The 18,124-nt window shown below is 36.7% G+C and overlaps 1 protein-coding gene and 1 pseudogene across 2 annotated transcripts in view; one reads left to right on the top strand and one right to left on the bottom strand.

Moving 5' to 3' along the window:
• Positions 1–18,124, bottom strand: part of TC2N (tandem C2 domains, nuclear) — a 49,738-nt gene that overhangs the window by 15,847 nt on the left and 15,767 nt on the right. For both annotated transcript variants that reach the window (XM_040256632.1, XM_040256631.1), the window contains exons 4-8: positions 7,532–7,699; positions 6,095–6,186; positions 4,959–5,034; positions 4,090–4,190; positions 3,586–3,702 (exon numbers count right to left, since the gene is read on the bottom strand). In XM_040256632.1, the coding sequence (XP_040112566.1) occupies positions 3,586–3,702; positions 4,090–4,190; positions 4,959–5,034; positions 6,095–6,186; positions 7,532–7,699 (554 nt within the window). The remainder of the gene's footprint in view (positions 1–3,585; positions 3,703–4,089; positions 4,191–4,958; positions 5,035–6,094; positions 6,187–7,531; positions 7,700–18,124) is intronic.
• On the top strand, positions 14,493–14,794 carry LOC120874994 (annotated as a pseudogene).

The raw sequence follows: 18,124 nt of genomic DNA, 5'->3' as shown, positions 1-18,124 counted from the left end.
CTGTCTTGCATACAGGGTTATTGTTACCATCTTTCTAAATCCCATATATATGCGTTAGTATACTGTATTGGTGTTTTTCTTTCTGGCTTACTTCACTCTGTATAATCAGCTCCAGTTTCATCCACCTCATTAGGACTGATTCAAATGCATTCTTTTTAATGGCTGAGTAATACTCCATTGTGTATATGTTCCACAGCTTTCTTATCCATTCATCTGCTGATGGACATCTAGGTTGTTTCCATGTCCTGGCTATTATAAACAGTGCTGCAATGAACATTCAGGTACATGTGTCTCTTTCAATTCTGGTTTCCTCGGTGTGTATGGCCAGCAGTGGGACTGCTGGGTCATAAGGCAGTTCTATTTCCAGTTTTTTAAGGAATCTCCACAAAAAACCTTGAATAACCAAAGCAATCTTGAGAAAGAAGAATGGAACTAGAGGAATCAACCTGCCTGACTTCAGGCTCTACTACAAAGCCACAGTCATCAAGACAGTATGGTACTGGCACAAAGACAGAAATATAGATCAATGGAACAAAATAGAAAGCCCAGAGATAAATCCATGCACCTATGGACACCTTATCTTTGACAAAGGAGGCAAGAATATACAATGGATTAAAGACAATCTAAGTGGTGCTGGGAAAACTGGTCAACCACTTGTAAAAGAATGAAACTAGAATACTTTCTAACACCATACACAAAAATAAACTCAAAATGGATTAAAGATCTAAACGTAAGACCAGAAACTATAAAACTCCTAGAGAAGAACATAGGCAAAACACTCTCTGACATAAATCATAGCAGGATCCTCTAAGACCCACCTCCCAGAATATTGGAAATAAAGGCAAAAATAAACAAATGGGACCTAATTAAACTTAAAGCTTCTCCACAACAAAGGAAACTATAAGCAAGGTGAAAAGACAGCCTTCAGAATGGGAGAAAATAATAGCAAATGAAGCAACTGACAAACAACTAATCTCAAAAATATACAAGCAACTCCTGCAGCTCAACACCAGAAAAATAAATGACTCAATCAAAAAATGGGCCTAAGAACTAAGTAGACATTTCTCCAAAGAAGACATACAGATGGCTAACAAACACATGAAAAGATGCTCAACATCACTCATTATCAGAGAAATGCAAATCAAAACCACAATGAGGTACCATTTCATGCCAGTCAGAATGGCTGAGATCCAAAAGTCTACAAAAAATGTTTAATTTTTAAATTCATATGCAATGAGCTTATAAATGAAATAAGTGTGCTGGTTTACATTGTCATAATAGAGGACTCCTAAACAACTTGATAAATAATAAATTTTAAAATATTCCATGCAAGTTTTAATATGAAAACATTCCCCCCTAACTTTTCCCAAGTTGGCTTAGTTTCATTTGAAAATCAAAAAGTTTAATTTGGGAAATATTCATCTGTGAGTATCAGGATTAAAATTAGAGTTAAGATTTATCTCCATCTAGACTTTCTACAATGCATATTTTCATAAAGTAAGATCCTAATATAACACATAAATTTTGGTTACTGCCTTTTCACTTATTAAGAACATTTTCCCATGTCCTTAAAAACTCTTCCTAAGCATTATTTTTTCACAGCTGCCTAATATTCTATCACATGGTGTTATGGTTTGAATTGTGTCCCCCTGCTAAAAGTTATGTTGAAGTCCTAACCTTCAGTAACTTAGAATGTGGCCTTATTTGGAAATAGGGTCATTGAAAATGCAATTTGTGAAGTTAAGATAAGGTTACACGGGATAGGTGGACCTCTAATCCAATATAGCAGGCATCCTTGTAAGAAGATAGCCATGTGAACACACAGAGACACACGGAGATGTAAGTCACGTAGCTAGGTGAAAATGAAAGCCAATGATTAGAGTGAAGCCCAGGAATGACAGGGATTGCTGGTCATCACTACAAGCTAGGAGAGAGGCATGTTAGAGATGCAACAGACTCTCCTTCAGAGAAACAACCAACATTGCTGGCACTCTGACTTCAGACTTCCTCCAAAACTGTGAGAGAGAAATATTTGTTGTTCTAAGCTACCTAGTTTGTAACACACCAATCATAAGAAACTAATAAAAATGGTATACCATGAGTTTTCTCAATCATTCTCCTATGGCAAACATTTAGATAGTTTCCAGCTTTCAGCCTATGAACAAAACTGCCAGGAATACTTTATATATAATTTGTTTGTATCTTAGATTATCTCCATGAAGTGATCCAAGTAGAAACACTATGTTAAAACCTGTAAATATTTGAAAGTTTTCCTTTAAAAAAATTGTTTATTGAGGTACAGTTGATTTACAATGTTGTGTTAGTTTCTGATGTACAGCAAAGTGATTCAGTTATATATATATATTCTTTTTCATATTCTTTTCCATTATGGTTCTTTATAGGATATTGAATATAGTTCCCTATGCTATACAACAAGACCTTCTTGTTTATTTATTTTATATATAGTATTTGTATCTGTTGTTGTTGTTTAGTTGCTAAGTTGTGTCCAACTCTTTTGCAGCCTCATGGACTGTAGCCTGCCAGACTCCTCTGTCCATGGAATTTTCCAGGCAGGAATACTGGAGTGGGTTGCCATTTCCTCGTCCTGGGCATCTTCCAGACACAAGGGTCAAACTTGCCTCTCTTGTGTCTCCTGTACCAGCAGGCAGATTCTTTAGCACTGAGCCTGCTAACCCCAAACTCCTAATTTATCCCTCCCCAACCCACTTTCCCTTTGGTAATCATAAATTTGTTTTCTGTCTGTGAGTCTGTTTCTGCTTTGTAAGTAAGTACATTTGTAACATATTTTAGATTCCACATATGAGTGATATCATATGATATTTATTTCTCTGACTTATTTCACTTAGTATAATCTTATTTTAAGGTTTTAATGTATATTGTCAAAATAATTGCCAAAATAATTTTATAGGCTAGAGTGCTCATAAAACTTTCCTAATTTTAATAAGCAAAAAAGGTAAAGAGAGAGAAAGCAATATGTAATTTAAATTTATATCTTTATGAATACTAGTAAGTATAAATTTCTTCATGCTTATTAGTCATCTGAATTACTTTATTTTTAAATGATATGTTCTTATAGAAGATAAGTTTCATTTGTACGGAAAAACAGTAACCTTTCAATCCATATCAGAAGACAGAAATACAGATATATTTAAATTGAACTCTAGCATCTATAAAACAAATTCAGGATCATAAGTCTTCCAGTTATGATCATAGAAAATATTTAAAAGAAATTAACTACAATCATGTAATTATTTATCAAAGTCAACTGGGATAGGGGGAAAGAGGATGAAAATAAGACACTTACTCTCCTTACAAGAAAAGTAAATATTCTCATCAGATATTATTCCTAAATATTTTAGTGATTAAGATTTTCTTTTTAAATGCATCTTATATTGGACAATGAAATATCAAGTATTTCTGAGGCTCAAAATTCTTTAAAAAAGCAAGGCATACATAATTTGTAGTTTCCCCAAAATAAAACACTTTCGTATTCTAATTCTTTACATAGGTTAAAGTGACAAACATGAGGAAAACATAAGAAGATACTGAAACACAAACACTTACATTAGAGCCTTCCTTGACTGAAGATTTGAAATGCACTGGTTTGGGCAATGTTAGTATTCCTTTTACAGAAATAGTAGGAGTATCTCCATACCTAGAGGGCCAACTTAAATCTCTGCACTAAAAAAAAATTATAGTTTGAGTTTTACAAAGGACTCTGACAATACAAATATTTGATACGTTTCTTGAGTTAATGACAAATAAAATGATAAAAGTAAACTTTAATCTACTGAGATCTTTTGTTTCATCTCCACTAAAATAATCTGACAATTAATGTTCTACACAATATATCAATTTCCCTCTTGAGGAACACATGTTTTAATCATATCTAAACATTTTCTTTAGATTCTTTATTAAATACTATTTTCTGCAAAATACTATAGAACCCTAAATTCCAAAGAAGATATTGACTCATTTTTCTGAAGATAGCAACAGTAGATGCTTATAATTTACACCCCTAATTATTCAATTTTATAACAAAAGTTGGTATTAGCTATATTAACTTACCTGTAAAACTGTGATCCAGATCTGCTCTACTGAAGAATTATAAAACACTTTCACATTTAATCTCCCCCAGTCTCTTTCATCTCCTGATAGAGTAATTGTGTCTGAATTGTAAATGGACAAAGAGGTTGCAATTACTATACAATCCTTACAATCCAACTGAGCTTTCTACTGTGCTCAGTTGCCCAGTTCTGTCCAACTCTTTGGGACCCCCTGGACTGTAGCCCTCCAGGCTCTTCTGTCCATGAGATTTTCCAGCCAAGAATACTGCAGTGGGTTGCCATTTCCTCTTCTAGGGGATCTTCCCGACCCAGGGATCAAACCTGCCTCTCCTCCATCTCCTGCACTGGCAGGCAGATTCTTTACTACTGAGCTACCTGGGAAGCCCAACTGAACTTTGATACAATCCAATTTTAAGAGCACAACTGAAAAATGCTATAATTATTTTTTAAAGTTGTCAGTTTATTAAGATAAAAATCATACTTCAATGCCTTTACTGAAGTGCTGGTAGAAGACATATCATAAAAAAATAACTGGCTTAAAAACTAAACCCAATTATAACCCAAAGAATTCAAGTTAAAACTAAGAAAACCTTTCCCAAATAACACTGATACGATTTTAATACTGTATGCTTCTAGAAATTCCCTCACTAATATACTTTAAAACAAACAAAAGATATTTAATTTAAAAAATGCCTTTATGCCTGAACATTAAAAAATACATCTGATCTGAGTATTCATATGCAGATAACACTGCCAATATGGATAAAATCATCTAAACTTTTCTTAAAACCTTATCATAAATATATTCAAATTACTATTGGGTAGAAATAATTCCTTTAAGAATATAAAGTAGAATGATTTATTCCTTACCCAGGCTTCTGTTACTCCCCTGAGAATTTTTCCTCGAAGAAGAACTACTAGGCACACTGGACAATGAATCATGTCTCTACAGATAAAATTCATTTTTAGTCAGATCTTACATATCAGATGTTAAGGATTCTGAAATGTATGCCTTAGCACCCACTCTAGTATCAAACTGAGTGCTAACCATTCTGACAATGTTACTGCTCAGAATTTTCCACTTTTAGACAGGAGAGAGGGAAAAAGTTTTCTCTATGTGTGTTAATCAGGAAAATCTTAAATCTCTTACTAGGTAATACATGGCAAAGGCTTTGCTGTTTTTGGTTTGGTTTTGTAATAAAGAGGAAGAGATTACTGTTTATATTTCATACTTGGAAGTACTAGGTCAGAATATATTAATATTTGGAAGTGCCCTATTACCAAAAAACCTATAAAGCAATAGTTATCAATGCATAGTGCCCTGGGCCAGCAGTATCAGCATCACTTGGGAACCTGGTAGAAATACAAACTCAGGCCCCAGTGCAGAGCTATTGAATAAAAAATTCTCATGGTGAGGACTGGCAATCTGTGTTTTAACAAGTTCTTCTAACAATTCTGATGCGCATTAAAAACAAACTGGTGCTATAAAGAACTAATTCTACAAAAAATTAACTCAATTGAGGATGATTAAGAATATATTTCCATTTTAACATATGTACATACATTCACACGGAAAAAAACCCACAAGTCTGTATTTTCAAAATTCTCAATTCAACTTCAAAAATAGAATACTGTGTTAATATTAATAAAGTTCTATATCTCAACAGAAGTACTAATATTTACTAACTAGGTAGTTATATTGAACAAGGAAAATTAAATCAATAAGCATTTTTAAGTATACCATTTTAAATTCCAACTGCCTTAAGACTGCCTCAGTGCATACCATAAGAGAAGTAAAATTCATTTTTTTTAAAAAAGAGAGAACTACTGTCTTTTAGTATTCAACTGAAATAATATACATGGTAAATGCCAAGTGTTTATTCTTTAGATATTAGAATAGAAATATCTACAAAAGATACATAACATGTTGTTCCTAATGAAACATATCTGAATTTTAGCATGAAAATAAATTATTGCTTATAATTAAATTCACATAAATTATTTACCTGAATGAACCGCTGAGATGAACTTGTTAGATCAAACATAGACTTGCTTAGCCCAGGGGAACTGGGAAGTCTGTGGGTCCTTAGGTCACAAACTACAAAGGGACATGAGAAAATTGCTTATTTTTATAGTAAAGAAGAAGAAACACTGGAAGTCTTAATTCCCATGAACTAAATTCTACAGGAGAAACAGCACAAATATGCGATGGTTTAGTCGCCAGGACATGTCTGACTCCTGCAGCTCCACAGTCTATAGCCTGCCAGGCTCCTCTCTCCACGGGATTTCCCAGGCAAGAATACTGGAGTGGACTGCTGCTTCCTTCTCCAAGGGGATCTTCCCAACCCAGGGATCAAACCGAACCCACATCTCCTGCATGCAGATAGATTCCTTAACGCTGAGCCACCAGACAAGCATAATATATGCAAATCTACTGAAGTGACAAAGCCCTCCAATGAAGTTTAAAAAGTTGTTTTTCAATTATTTCACTTTTGTTTGAAACAGGAACCAACACAAATCAAACAACACATTTTCACAACCACATCAAATGTCAACCAGGAAAAATTCCTTCTTTTTGCTTACATCATCTGCTTCTTCATCCAGAAGAATAATCTAAGAGGATGTAAGTCATCTGTACTAATAGCAATTGAACTATTTAATGAGCATTTATTATATTAAAAATATCAATATTGAATTCCATGTACTGTTATATTTCTAGTCTGTATTTCTAGTGTCCTTTCTAAACTATAAGATCCTTGAAGAATGAAACTCTGAATAATAACTGTATAGCCTAGCACAGTGCTGAAATAAATATTTAAATAAGTACTTCTACTTTATTTTCAGTACCTCACGCTGAATTTAGTGGTTGAGAGAGATATATATTAAAAAAAAAAAAACAGTGAAAATTTTGTGGATCGGATATGTACAAGATAGTCCATAACTGATACAGTCTCAAATAGTAAACTAAAAAAGTTCGGTAATCACTTAGGCATTTTCTGTTATTTTTTGTTTACATTTCCAATCTCATCATTAGTTTCTAAATTTCTCATTTTCACTGAGTAGAACAGAAAATAAATACAGTTAGTAAATTCTTGTTGTAGATATGAATGGATAGATGGTATATAAAATATGTACAAAATCTAAAAATTTCTATAAAAATAGGACAAACAAAATGGAACTTAGAACTACCAATATACAGAACTCATTAATCTTTCAATTTTTACATTAGATATAAGCCATAGAGAAGTTATGATGTGATTTAATCATATGAATTCTGAAGCCAGCTTTTCTTTTTATTTTTAAATTGTTTCTCATTTCATTTCATTCATTAAATTGTTTTTCATCATAAGATTAATTATTTCTTCCAGAATCTTAGATTTAATTTGATTTCTACATTTGTTAAAGAGAAAAGACAAAGAGGAAAAACAAAACTTTTTTCATACCCGATCCATATAACCTTGTTGCTTCAGAACGAGGAGGAAAGCGCCGACTCAAATCAGGTGACACATGCTGGTACTTATACAATGGGTTATATACATCATAGCTGGGTCCCTGCTGGGCTGAACTGGAAAGTTCTGCCTTTCTATCTCCAAATGATGCTCTGGCAGATCCTGAAAGCAAGTATTTCTAAAATTTTACAACATCCTTTTCTTGGAATTATTAGCTAACAACTGGTACACCTAAGGCAAAGGGGAAAAAAACTTACTAACCTATAACAAAAGAATATACGTACAATATGTAATTTCACTTATATAAAGGTCAGAATGGAGAAGGCAGTGGCACCCCACTCCAGTACTCTTGTCTGGAAAATCCCATGGACAGAGGGGCCTGGTGGGCTGCTGTCCATAGCGTTGCTAAGAGTTGGACATGACTGAGCAACTTCACTTTCACTTTTCACTTTCATGCATTGGAGAAGGAAATGGCAACCCACTCCAGTGTTCTTGCCTGGAGAATCCCAGGGATGGTGGGAGTCTGGTGGGCTGCCGTCTATGGGGTTGCACAGAGTCGGACACAACTGAAGTGACTTAGCAGCAGCAGCAAAGGTCAGAAACAGAAAAAAACTAAGCCACAATATTTTGGGATATGTGCTTAGGTGGTAAAAAGTAAAATCAGCAAGAAAGTATGATTGTAATAACTGGAATTTTGATTAGAGTGACTGAAAAGGGGGAAGATGGAAGCTTTTGCTTTGCTGGTAATACTCTCTTTCTTTAGTTGAGTGGTGACCATACATCCATTTTATTTTTATATTTTATATATATCTATTTTACTTTACAATAAATCACAAATAATTTGTTTTGTTCCTTTTGTCTATGTATATTATATTTCACAATTTTAAAAGGTTAAAACAATAGATCAAATTCCTTTCAAAGTTAAGACTTACATTAGAATTAATATATAGACATAAAATAAAATTTTTTAATGTTTAAATCATCACCATCTTTTAATTATTTTTATCCTATCTAAAATAGAAACTGCAGTATAAACAAACATTTTCTGAATTAAGCTGAACAATAAAACAGGTGGCTTCATGCTGAGTTCAGAAAAGAAAAATAACATATTTGGTTTTGAAGTGAGATCTTATCTTTGTACTCTGGTTCAAATAACTATGTGCACAATCCAAGCCCTGTATATAGGCAGAAGGGTGCCAAGAGGGAGGTGTGATCTCAGAGAGCTTTATAAGAAGCCTGTAAACCTTATAAGCCAACAGTTAAATCATTCAGCACATAAACACTACTATAAAAGTCTGTATGATAACAAGAGCAGCACTGTTAACAGGAGTAGCATAAAGATGACTCTTTTACCTTTATACACTATCCCTAAAAATGAATATTCTTATTTCATTTTTCCTTTATAAGTAAGTCAGTAAAGAAACATGCATAATATCATATATGAAACGAATCGCCAATCCAAATTCGATGCATGATGCTGGATGCTTGGGGCTGGTGCACTGAGACGACCCAGACGGATGGTACGGGGAGGGAGGAGAGAAGGGGGGTTCAGGGAAGGGAACACGTGTATACCTGTGGCGGATTCATGTTGATGGGTGGCAAAACCAATATTGTAAAGTAATTAACCTCCAATTAAAATAAATAAATTTATTTAAAAAAAAGAATTCCAATTTTCCTCTTAAAAAGATATTATATTTAAAGTTCAAGGTTAATAACTCTCAATTTACAGAACCACAGTGCTATAGAACTAAATGTAAAGTAGCACAACTGCTTATACCTCTCAAAAGCCCAATTAAAAATTTCAGGATTTATTCAAATGCATTCTCTTAATGGATAGACATGTCATAAAACAAATATAGTAAAATATTAATAATCAATCTCTGTCATCCAAGCAGTAAGCTGCAGTTAAAATCAGATCCAACAGCAAGTATGTAATACAATGTAACAAATGTCAAATATCTGAAACATGAATTTAGTCATTATTAATAGTGTTCCACCCTATCTTCTCAAAATCTCTGTATCAGCCCATCACTCACACAATCATACATATATACAAGATATACATATTTTATTTCTATAATTAGGCACCAAAAATTCTTTATTGACTCATTAATTTTCTTTCCAATATGCTAAAAATCAGATGGATTTATCACATCTTCATTAAGTCTATAATTTCAGTGTAAACCAATTTCTCACTCATCCAACTAAAAAGTAATTTTTTCTAGCAATACAATGAAAAAAAAAAAGACAAAAGAAAAACTATCACATACTGTCAGATAGATATTTCTTACTTAGCTTCCGATAATGAAAATAGTACATAAAATACCCAATATGTCCAAGAATAGAGAATTTATTAAATAAACTTTATAGTACTGGTAGGCTGTAGTCCATGGGATCGCTAAGAGTCGGACACGACTGAGCGACTTCACTTTCACTTTTCACTTTCACGCCTTGGAGAAGGAAATGGCAACCCACTCCAGTGTTCTTGCCTGGAGAATCCCAGGGACGGGGGAGCCTGGTGGGCTGCCGTTTATGGGGTCGCACAGGGTCGGACATGACTGAAGTGACTTAGCAGCAGCAGCAGCAGCATAGTACTTTCATATGATTTATCCTTTACTATTGAGCCATTAAAAATTTCATGATATATGACATGAATAAAACAGATTACAAGGCCATTTATATGGTTTACTCCCAATGCTGTTAACAAGTGCAAGATAAAGATCAATTGATCAGGGTATACTGTAAATCAGAACTTTTAGACTGTTTTGGAGAGACAATGCTGATATGTGCAAAGCAGGGTATCAAAGCTGATATGTGCTAAGCCAGGATCAGGGTTCATCTTTCCTTGCTTCTTTAAAAAAATTATCACTTCTGCCAGACCCAGCTCTCCTGTGCATGTGTAGTGTTAAGTTGCTTCAGTTCAGTTCAGTTCAGTTCAGTGGCTCAGTCGTGTCCAACTCTGTGACTCCATGAATTGCAGCACACCAGGCCTCCCAGTCCATCACCAACTCCTGGAGTTCACCCAAACTCATGTCCATCGAGTTGGTGATGCCATCCAGCCACCTCATCCTTTGTCATCCCCTTCACCTCCTGCCCCCAATCCCTCCCAGGATCAGAGTCTTTTCCAATGAGTCAACTCGTCACATGAGGTGGCCAAAGTATTGGAGTTTCAGCTTTAGCATCAATCCTTCCAAAGAACACCCAGGACTGAACTCCTTTAGAATGGACTGGATGGATCTCCTATCTCTCAAGAGTCTTCTCCAACACCACAGTTCAAAAGCATCAATTCTTCGGCGCTCAGCTTTCTTCACAGTCCAACTTTCACATCCATACATGACCACTGAAAAAACCATAGCCTTGACTAGACAGACCTTTGTTGGCAAAATAATGTCTCTGCTTTTGAATATGCTATCTAGGTTTGTCATAACTTTCCTCCCAAGGAGTAAGCGTCTTTTAATTTCATGGCTGCAATCACCATCTGCAGTGATTTTGGAGCCCCCCAAAATAGTCTGACATTTGTTTCCACTGTTTCCCCATCTATTTCCCATGAAGTGATGGGACTGGATCCCATGATCTTTGTTTTCTGGATGTTGAGTTTTAAGCCTACTTTTTCACTCTCCTCTTTCACTTTCATCAAGAGGCTTTTTAGTTCCTCTTCACTTTCTGCCATAAGAGGGGTGTCATCCGAATATCTGAGTTTATTATTTCTCCTGGCAATCTTTTGATTCCAGCTTGTGTTTCTTCCAGCCCAGCATTTCTCATGATGTACTCTGCATATAAGTTAAAGAAGCAGCGTGACAACACACAGCCTTGACATACTTCTTTTCCTATTTGGAACCAGTCTGTTGTTCCATGTCCAGTTCTAACTGTTGTTTCCTGACCTACATACAGATTTCTCAAGAGGCAGGTCAGGTGGTCTGGTATTCCCATCTCTTTCAGAATTTTTCATAGTTTATTGTGATCCACACAGTCAAAGGCTTTGGCATAGGCAATAAAGCAGAAATAGATGTTTTTCTGGAACTCTCTTTCTTTTTCCATGATCCAGCGGATGTTGGCAATTTGATCTCTGGTTCCTCTGCCTTTCCTAAAACCAGCTTGAACATCTGGAAGTTCACGGCTCACATATTGCTAAAGCCTGGCTTGAAGAATTTTGAGCATTACTTTACTAGCATGTGAGATGAGTACAATCGTGTGGTAGTTTGAGCATTTTTTGGCATTGCCTTTCTTTGGGATTGGAATGAAACTGGACCTTTTCCAGTCCTGTGGCCACTGCTGAGTCTTCCAAATTTGCTGGCATATTGAGTGCAGCACTTTCACAGCATCATCTTCCAGGATTTAAAAGAGCTGACTGGAATTCCATCACCTCCACTAGCTTTGTTCATAGTGATGCTTTCCAAGGCCCACTTGACTTCACATTCCAGGATGTCTGGCTCTAGGTGAGTGATCACACCATTGTGATTATCTGGGTCATGAAGATTTTTTTTGTACAGTTCTTCTGTGTATTCTTGCCATCTCTTCTTAATAGCTTCTGCTTCCGTTAGGTCCATACCATTTTGTCCTTTATCGAGCCCATCTTTGCATAAAATGTTCCCTTGGTATCTCTAATTTTCTTGAAGAGATCTCTAGTTTTTCCCATTCTGTTGTTTTCCTCTATTTCTTTGCATTGATCGCTGAGGAAGGCTTTCTTATCTCTTCTTGCTATTCTTTGGAACTCTTCATTCAGATGCTTATATCTTTCCTTTTCTCCTTTGCTTTGCACTTCTTTTCACAGCTATTTGTAAGGCCTCCCCAGACAACCATTTTGCTTTTTTGCATTTTTTTTCCATGGGGATGGTCTTGATCCCTGTCTCCTATACAGTGTCACGAACCTCTGTCCATAGTTCATCAGGCACTCTATCTATCAGATCTAGGCCCTTAAATCTATTTCTCACTTCCACTGTATAATAACGGATTTGACATAGATCATACCTGAATGGTCTAGTGGTTTTCCCTACTTTCTTCAATTTAAGTCTGAATTTGGCAATAAGGAGTTCATGATCTGAGCCAGTCAGCTCCTGGTCTTATTTTTGCTGACTGTATAGAGCTTCTCCATCTTTGGCTGCAAAGAATATAATCAATCTGATTTCGGTGTTGACCATCTGGTGATGTCCATGTGTAGAGTCTTCTCTTGTGTTGTTGGAAGAGGGTGTTTGCTATGACCAGTGCGTTCTCTTGGCAAAACTCTATTAGCCTTTGCCCTGCTTCATTCTGTACTCCAAGGCCAAATTTGCCTGTTACTCCAGGTATTTCTTGACGTCCTACTTTTGCATTCCAGTCCCCTAGAATGAAAAGGACATCTTTTTTGGGTGTTAGTTCTAAAGGGTCTTGTAGGTCTTCATAGAACCGTTCAACTTCAGCTTCTTCAGCGTTACTGGTTGGGGCACAGGCTTGGATTACCATGATATTGAATGGTTTGCCTTGGAAATGAACAGAGATCATTCTGTCGTTTTTGAGACTGCATCCAAGTACTGCATTTCAGACTCTTTTGTTGACCATGATGGCTATTCCATTTCTTCTAAGGGATTTCTGCCCATAGTAGTAGATACAATGGTCATCTGAGTTAAATTCACCCATTCCAGTCCATTTTAGTTGGCTGATTCCTAGTATGTTGACATTCACTCTTGCCATCTCTTGTTTGACTACTTCCAATTTGCCTTGATTCATGGACCTAACATTCCAGGTTCCTATGCAATATTGCTCTTTACAGCATCAGACCTTAAGTCGCTTCAGTTGTGTCCAAATCTTTGTGACCCTATGGACTGTAGCCTGCCAGGTTCCTCTGTCCATGGGATTCTCCAGGCAAGAATACTGGAGTGGGCTGCTATGCCCTCCTCCAGGGGATTTTCCCAACCTAGGGATCAAACCTGCATCTCTTAGGTCACCTGCATTAGGCAGGCAGGTTCTTGACTGCTATCACCACCTGGGAAGTCCAACTCTCCTGTAGATAACTATAATAACCAATCAAAACAAGCAAACAAAATACCCTGAAGGTACTAGAGAGTGAAAAAAAAGTAGTAAGGATTCTAAACAGCACTTTAGGACAAAAGGAATGGCCACCTGTTTTTAATGACTTTTAGCCTTTGGGCAGGCCAAAATTGACACTGTATTGGGGAAGCAGATAAAATTCCAATAGAAATCCAGTGTTTCTGGCCTGAAGAACACAGAGCAGAGTACAGAGCAACCACAGCTGCTAGAAATAAGGTGGGAATCTTGGAAAGGAGAAAACCCCAAATTCTGTGGCCAAAAGTCTGCTCAAATATCTGGCTGATCCCTGAACCACACATGTGTGATACAGGCTCCCAATAAAGATTAAAAAAAGAAAAATACTAAGCTCAGATAGCAGCTGCCACCAAAGGCACAGAATCTGCCACACAGTACAACCAGGTTAATTAACTGCTAAAGTTAAGGAAGGAGGAAGGAAAGGATGAAAGGAAGAAGGGAAGGAAGAGGGAAAAAACTGTCAAGAGTAATATAACAGATTTCAGAGTCTCCACAACATGACATCCAATGTCCAGAATACAATCCAAAATCACTCCACATACAAAGAAATGGGACTCATTCTCAAAAAAGGACAATCCACAGAATCCAAATCTGGAAGACCCAGATGTTAGAATAGTACGCAAAGATGTTAAAAACTCAAAGAAATAAAAGAAAATAGGTTTATGATTACTGGGGGTGGGGGAAGAAACCACAGAAAAATAGAAACTATGAAAAGAAGAATCAAATGTAAATATTACAACTGGAAAATATATCTAAAATTAAAAACTCACTGGATGGGCTTAATGGCTGAATGGAAATAGTGGAGGAGAGACAGTGAACTTGAAAATAGGTCAATACTACCAAACCTTAAGAATACAGAGGAGATGCATATGGCGTCACCTGGAACTTGAACAGCTGCACGAGGCTATCAGAGACAATGGCCGAGAACAAACTAAGAGGGCAGAAGTCCAGGAACATTCCAAATAGCCAGCCAAAAAAGCTTTAAGGTTAAAAATAAAGCAAAACTGGCTACCACTAATCTTAACAAGATAAACACTGTGAATGATGAAAAAGCTAATAGAGTGAATAAACCTTTTGGAGATATTACAAAAGGAACTTGCACACTTCTTAAAAGGCTTTTCACTTGAACCTCTGCAGAAATAGCTGATTGCTCAGCAGTGTCATGAAAGCAAAGAAGCTAATGTTGATGAAACTATAAGAGTAGTGGTTCAGTTGTAATACACTGATGATGCATCAAATTGCCCCCAAAGAACAACAAATTAAATGTTTTACATTAAAAAAAAAAAAAGAATAGAGAGGAGGAAAAAAAGAAGCTTCATAGACAAATAAGACAATATCACAAGGTCCAACATATGTGTAATTGGTATCCAATAAGAAGAGAGAAAGGATGGGGCAGAAAAAGTACTTAGAGAAATACTATAGATCTTGACAGGAGGTTGGATCACACTGGTATATACATTTGTCAAAACTCAACAAACATATACTTACAACTTGGGCAGTTCATTTTGTTTAAAGTTTATGTCAAAAGAAGGAAACTATAAATAACTGAACTCTAGTAAATGATATATATACTTAAATATTTAGAGAGAAGTATACTGATGTCTACAATTTACTCTGAAATGCATTCTCCCACTACCCTCAAAAGAATTACTAATGGTTAAGGAAATGGATAGATAGATATGTGATAAAGTATATATAATAAAAGTGTTAATGACAGAATCTATATGGTTGATATACAGGCGTTCACCATTAAGTTCTTTCAATTATTCTGCATGTTTGAAAATTTCCATAATAAAATTTTTAGGGAAATAAACCATTGTGACTGTTTCAATGAACTAAAACAAACTATTTCTAAAATACAAGTTACATGTTGCTTCCTTTTATCTTCCTTAGTCCATTGGCCACTAGAATATCAGCCAAAATTCAACCAATGAATCTACCTTGTTCAAGTGGCTGTTTAGACTGGGAAGCATTTTTAGACTGAGATATATAATAATGAAAAAGAAGGGAAGGGAGAAACACTATTTCATTGCTTCCTTATTTCTCTTTACACTAAAATTTAGAAAATAACATTTCCTATATTTAAGGAGATACCCCTCGTCCAAGGTAAGGAGCAGTGGATGTGCTTTGCTGGAGCAGCTGTAAAGAGATACCCCATGCCCAAGGTAAGAGAAACCCAAGTAAGATGGTAGGTGTTGCAAGAGGGCATCAGAGGGCAGACACACTGAAACCATACTCACAGAAAACTAGTCAATCTAATCACACTAGGACCACAGCCTTGTCTAACTCAAGGAAACCAAGCCATGCCTGCGGGGCAACCCAAGAGGGGCGGGTCATGGTGGAGAGGTCTGACAGAACGTGGTTCACTGGAGAAGGGAATGGCAAGACACTTCAGTATTCTTGCCTTGAGAACCCCATGAACAGTAGGATACCAAAAGAGGAACTCCCCAGGTCATTAGGTGCCCAATATGCTACTGGAGATCAGTGGAGAAATAATTCCAGAAAAAATGAAGGGATGGAGCCAAAGCAAAAACAATACCCAGTTGTGGATGTGACTGGTGATAGAAGCAAGATCCAATGCTGTAAAGAGCAATACTGCATAGGAACCTGGAATGTCAGGTCCATGAATCAAGGCAAATTGGAAGTAGTCAAACAAGAGATGGCAAGGGTGAACGTCAACATTCTAGGAATCAGTGAACTAAAATGGACTGGAATGGGTGAATTTAACTCAGATGACCATTGTATCTACTACGGCGGGCAGGAATCCCTCAGAAGAAATGGAGTAGCCATCATGGTCAACAGAAGAGTCCAAAATGCAGTACTTGGATGCAATCTCAAAAATGACAGAATGATCTCTGTTCGTCTCCAAGGCAAACCATTCAATATCAGTTATCCAAGTCTATGCCCCAACCAGTAATGCTGAAGAAGCTGAAGTTGAACGGTTTTATGAAGACCTATAAGACCTTTTAGAACTAACACCCAAAAAAGATGTCCTTTTCATTATAGGGGACTGGAATGCAAAAGTAGGAAGTCAAGAAACACCTCGAGTAACAGGCAAATTTGGCCTTGGAGTACAGAATGAAGCAGGGCAAAGGCTAATAGAGTTTTGCCAAGAGAACGCACTGGTCATAGCAAACACCCTCTTCCAACAACACAAGAGAAGACTCTACACATGGACATCACCAGATGGTCAACACTGAAACCAGACTGATTATATTCTATGCAGCCAAAGATGGAGAAGCTTTATACAGTCAACAAAAACAAGACCAGGAGCTGACTGTGGCTCAGATCATGAACTCCTTATTACCAAATTCAGACTTAAATTGAAGAAAGTAGGGAAAACTGCTAGACCATTCAGGTATGACCTAAATCAAATCCCTTATGATTATACAGTGGAAGTGAGAAATAGATTTAAGGGCCTAGATCTGACAGATAGAGTCCCTGATGAACTATGGAATGAGGTTCGTGACACTGTACAGGAGACAGGGATCAAGGCCATCCCCAGGGAAAAAAAATGCAAAAAAAGCAAAATGGTTGTCTGGGGAGGCCTTACAAATAGCTGTGAAAAGAAGAGAGGTGAAAAGCAAAGGAGAAAAAGAAAGATATAAGCATCTGAATGCAGAGTTCCAAAGAATAGCAAGAAGAGATCAGAAAGCCTTCTTCAGCCATCAATGCAAAGAAATAGAGGAAAACAACAGAATGGGAAAGACTAGAGATCTCTTCAAGAAAATTAGAGATACCAAGGGAACATTTTATGCAAAGATGGGCTCGATAAAGGACAGAAATGGTATGGACCTAACGGAAGCAGAAGCTATTAAGAAGAGATGGCAAGAATACATGGAAGAACTGTACAAAAAAGATCTTCACGACCCAGATAATCATGATGATGTGATCACTAATATAGAGCCAGACACCTTGGAATGTGAAGTCAAGTGGGCCTTAGAAAGCATCACTACGAACAAAGCTAGTGGAGGTGATGGAATTCCAGTTGAGCTGTTTCAAATCCTGAAAGATGATGCTGTGAAAGTGCTGCACTCAATATGCCAGCAAATTTGGAAAACTCAGCAGTGGCCACAGGCCTGGAAAAGGTCAGTTTTCATTCCAATTCCAAAGAAAGGCAATGCCAAAGAAAGCTCAAACTACCGCACAATTGCACTCATCTCACATGCTAGTAATGCTCAAAATTCTCCAAGCCAGGCTCCAGCAATATGTGAACCGTGAACTCCCTGATGTTCAAGCTGGTTTTAGAAAAGGCAGAGGAACCAGAGATCAAATTGCCAACATCTGCTGGATCATGGAAAAAGAAAGAGAGTTCCAGAAAAACATCTATTTCTGCTTTATTGACTATGCCAAAGCCTTTGACGGTGTGGATCACAATAAACTGTGGAAAATTCTGAAAGAGATGGGAATACCAGACCACCTGACCTGCCTCTTGAGAAATCTGTATCAGGTCAGGAAGCAACAGTTAGAACTGGACATGGAACAACAGACTGGTTCCAAATAGGAAAAGGAGTACGTCTAGGCTGTATATTGTCACCCTGCTTGTTT

The sequence above is a fragment of the Oryx dammah genome, unplaced genomic scaffold (assembly GCF_014754425.2).
Source record: "Oryx dammah isolate SB20612 unplaced genomic scaffold, SCBI_Odam_1.1 HiC_scaffold_16, whole genome shotgun sequence".
Lineage (NCBI taxonomy): Eukaryota > Metazoa > Chordata > Mammalia > Artiodactyla > Bovidae > Oryx > Oryx dammah.
This window is presented reverse-complemented; position numbering and strand designations above follow the sequence as displayed.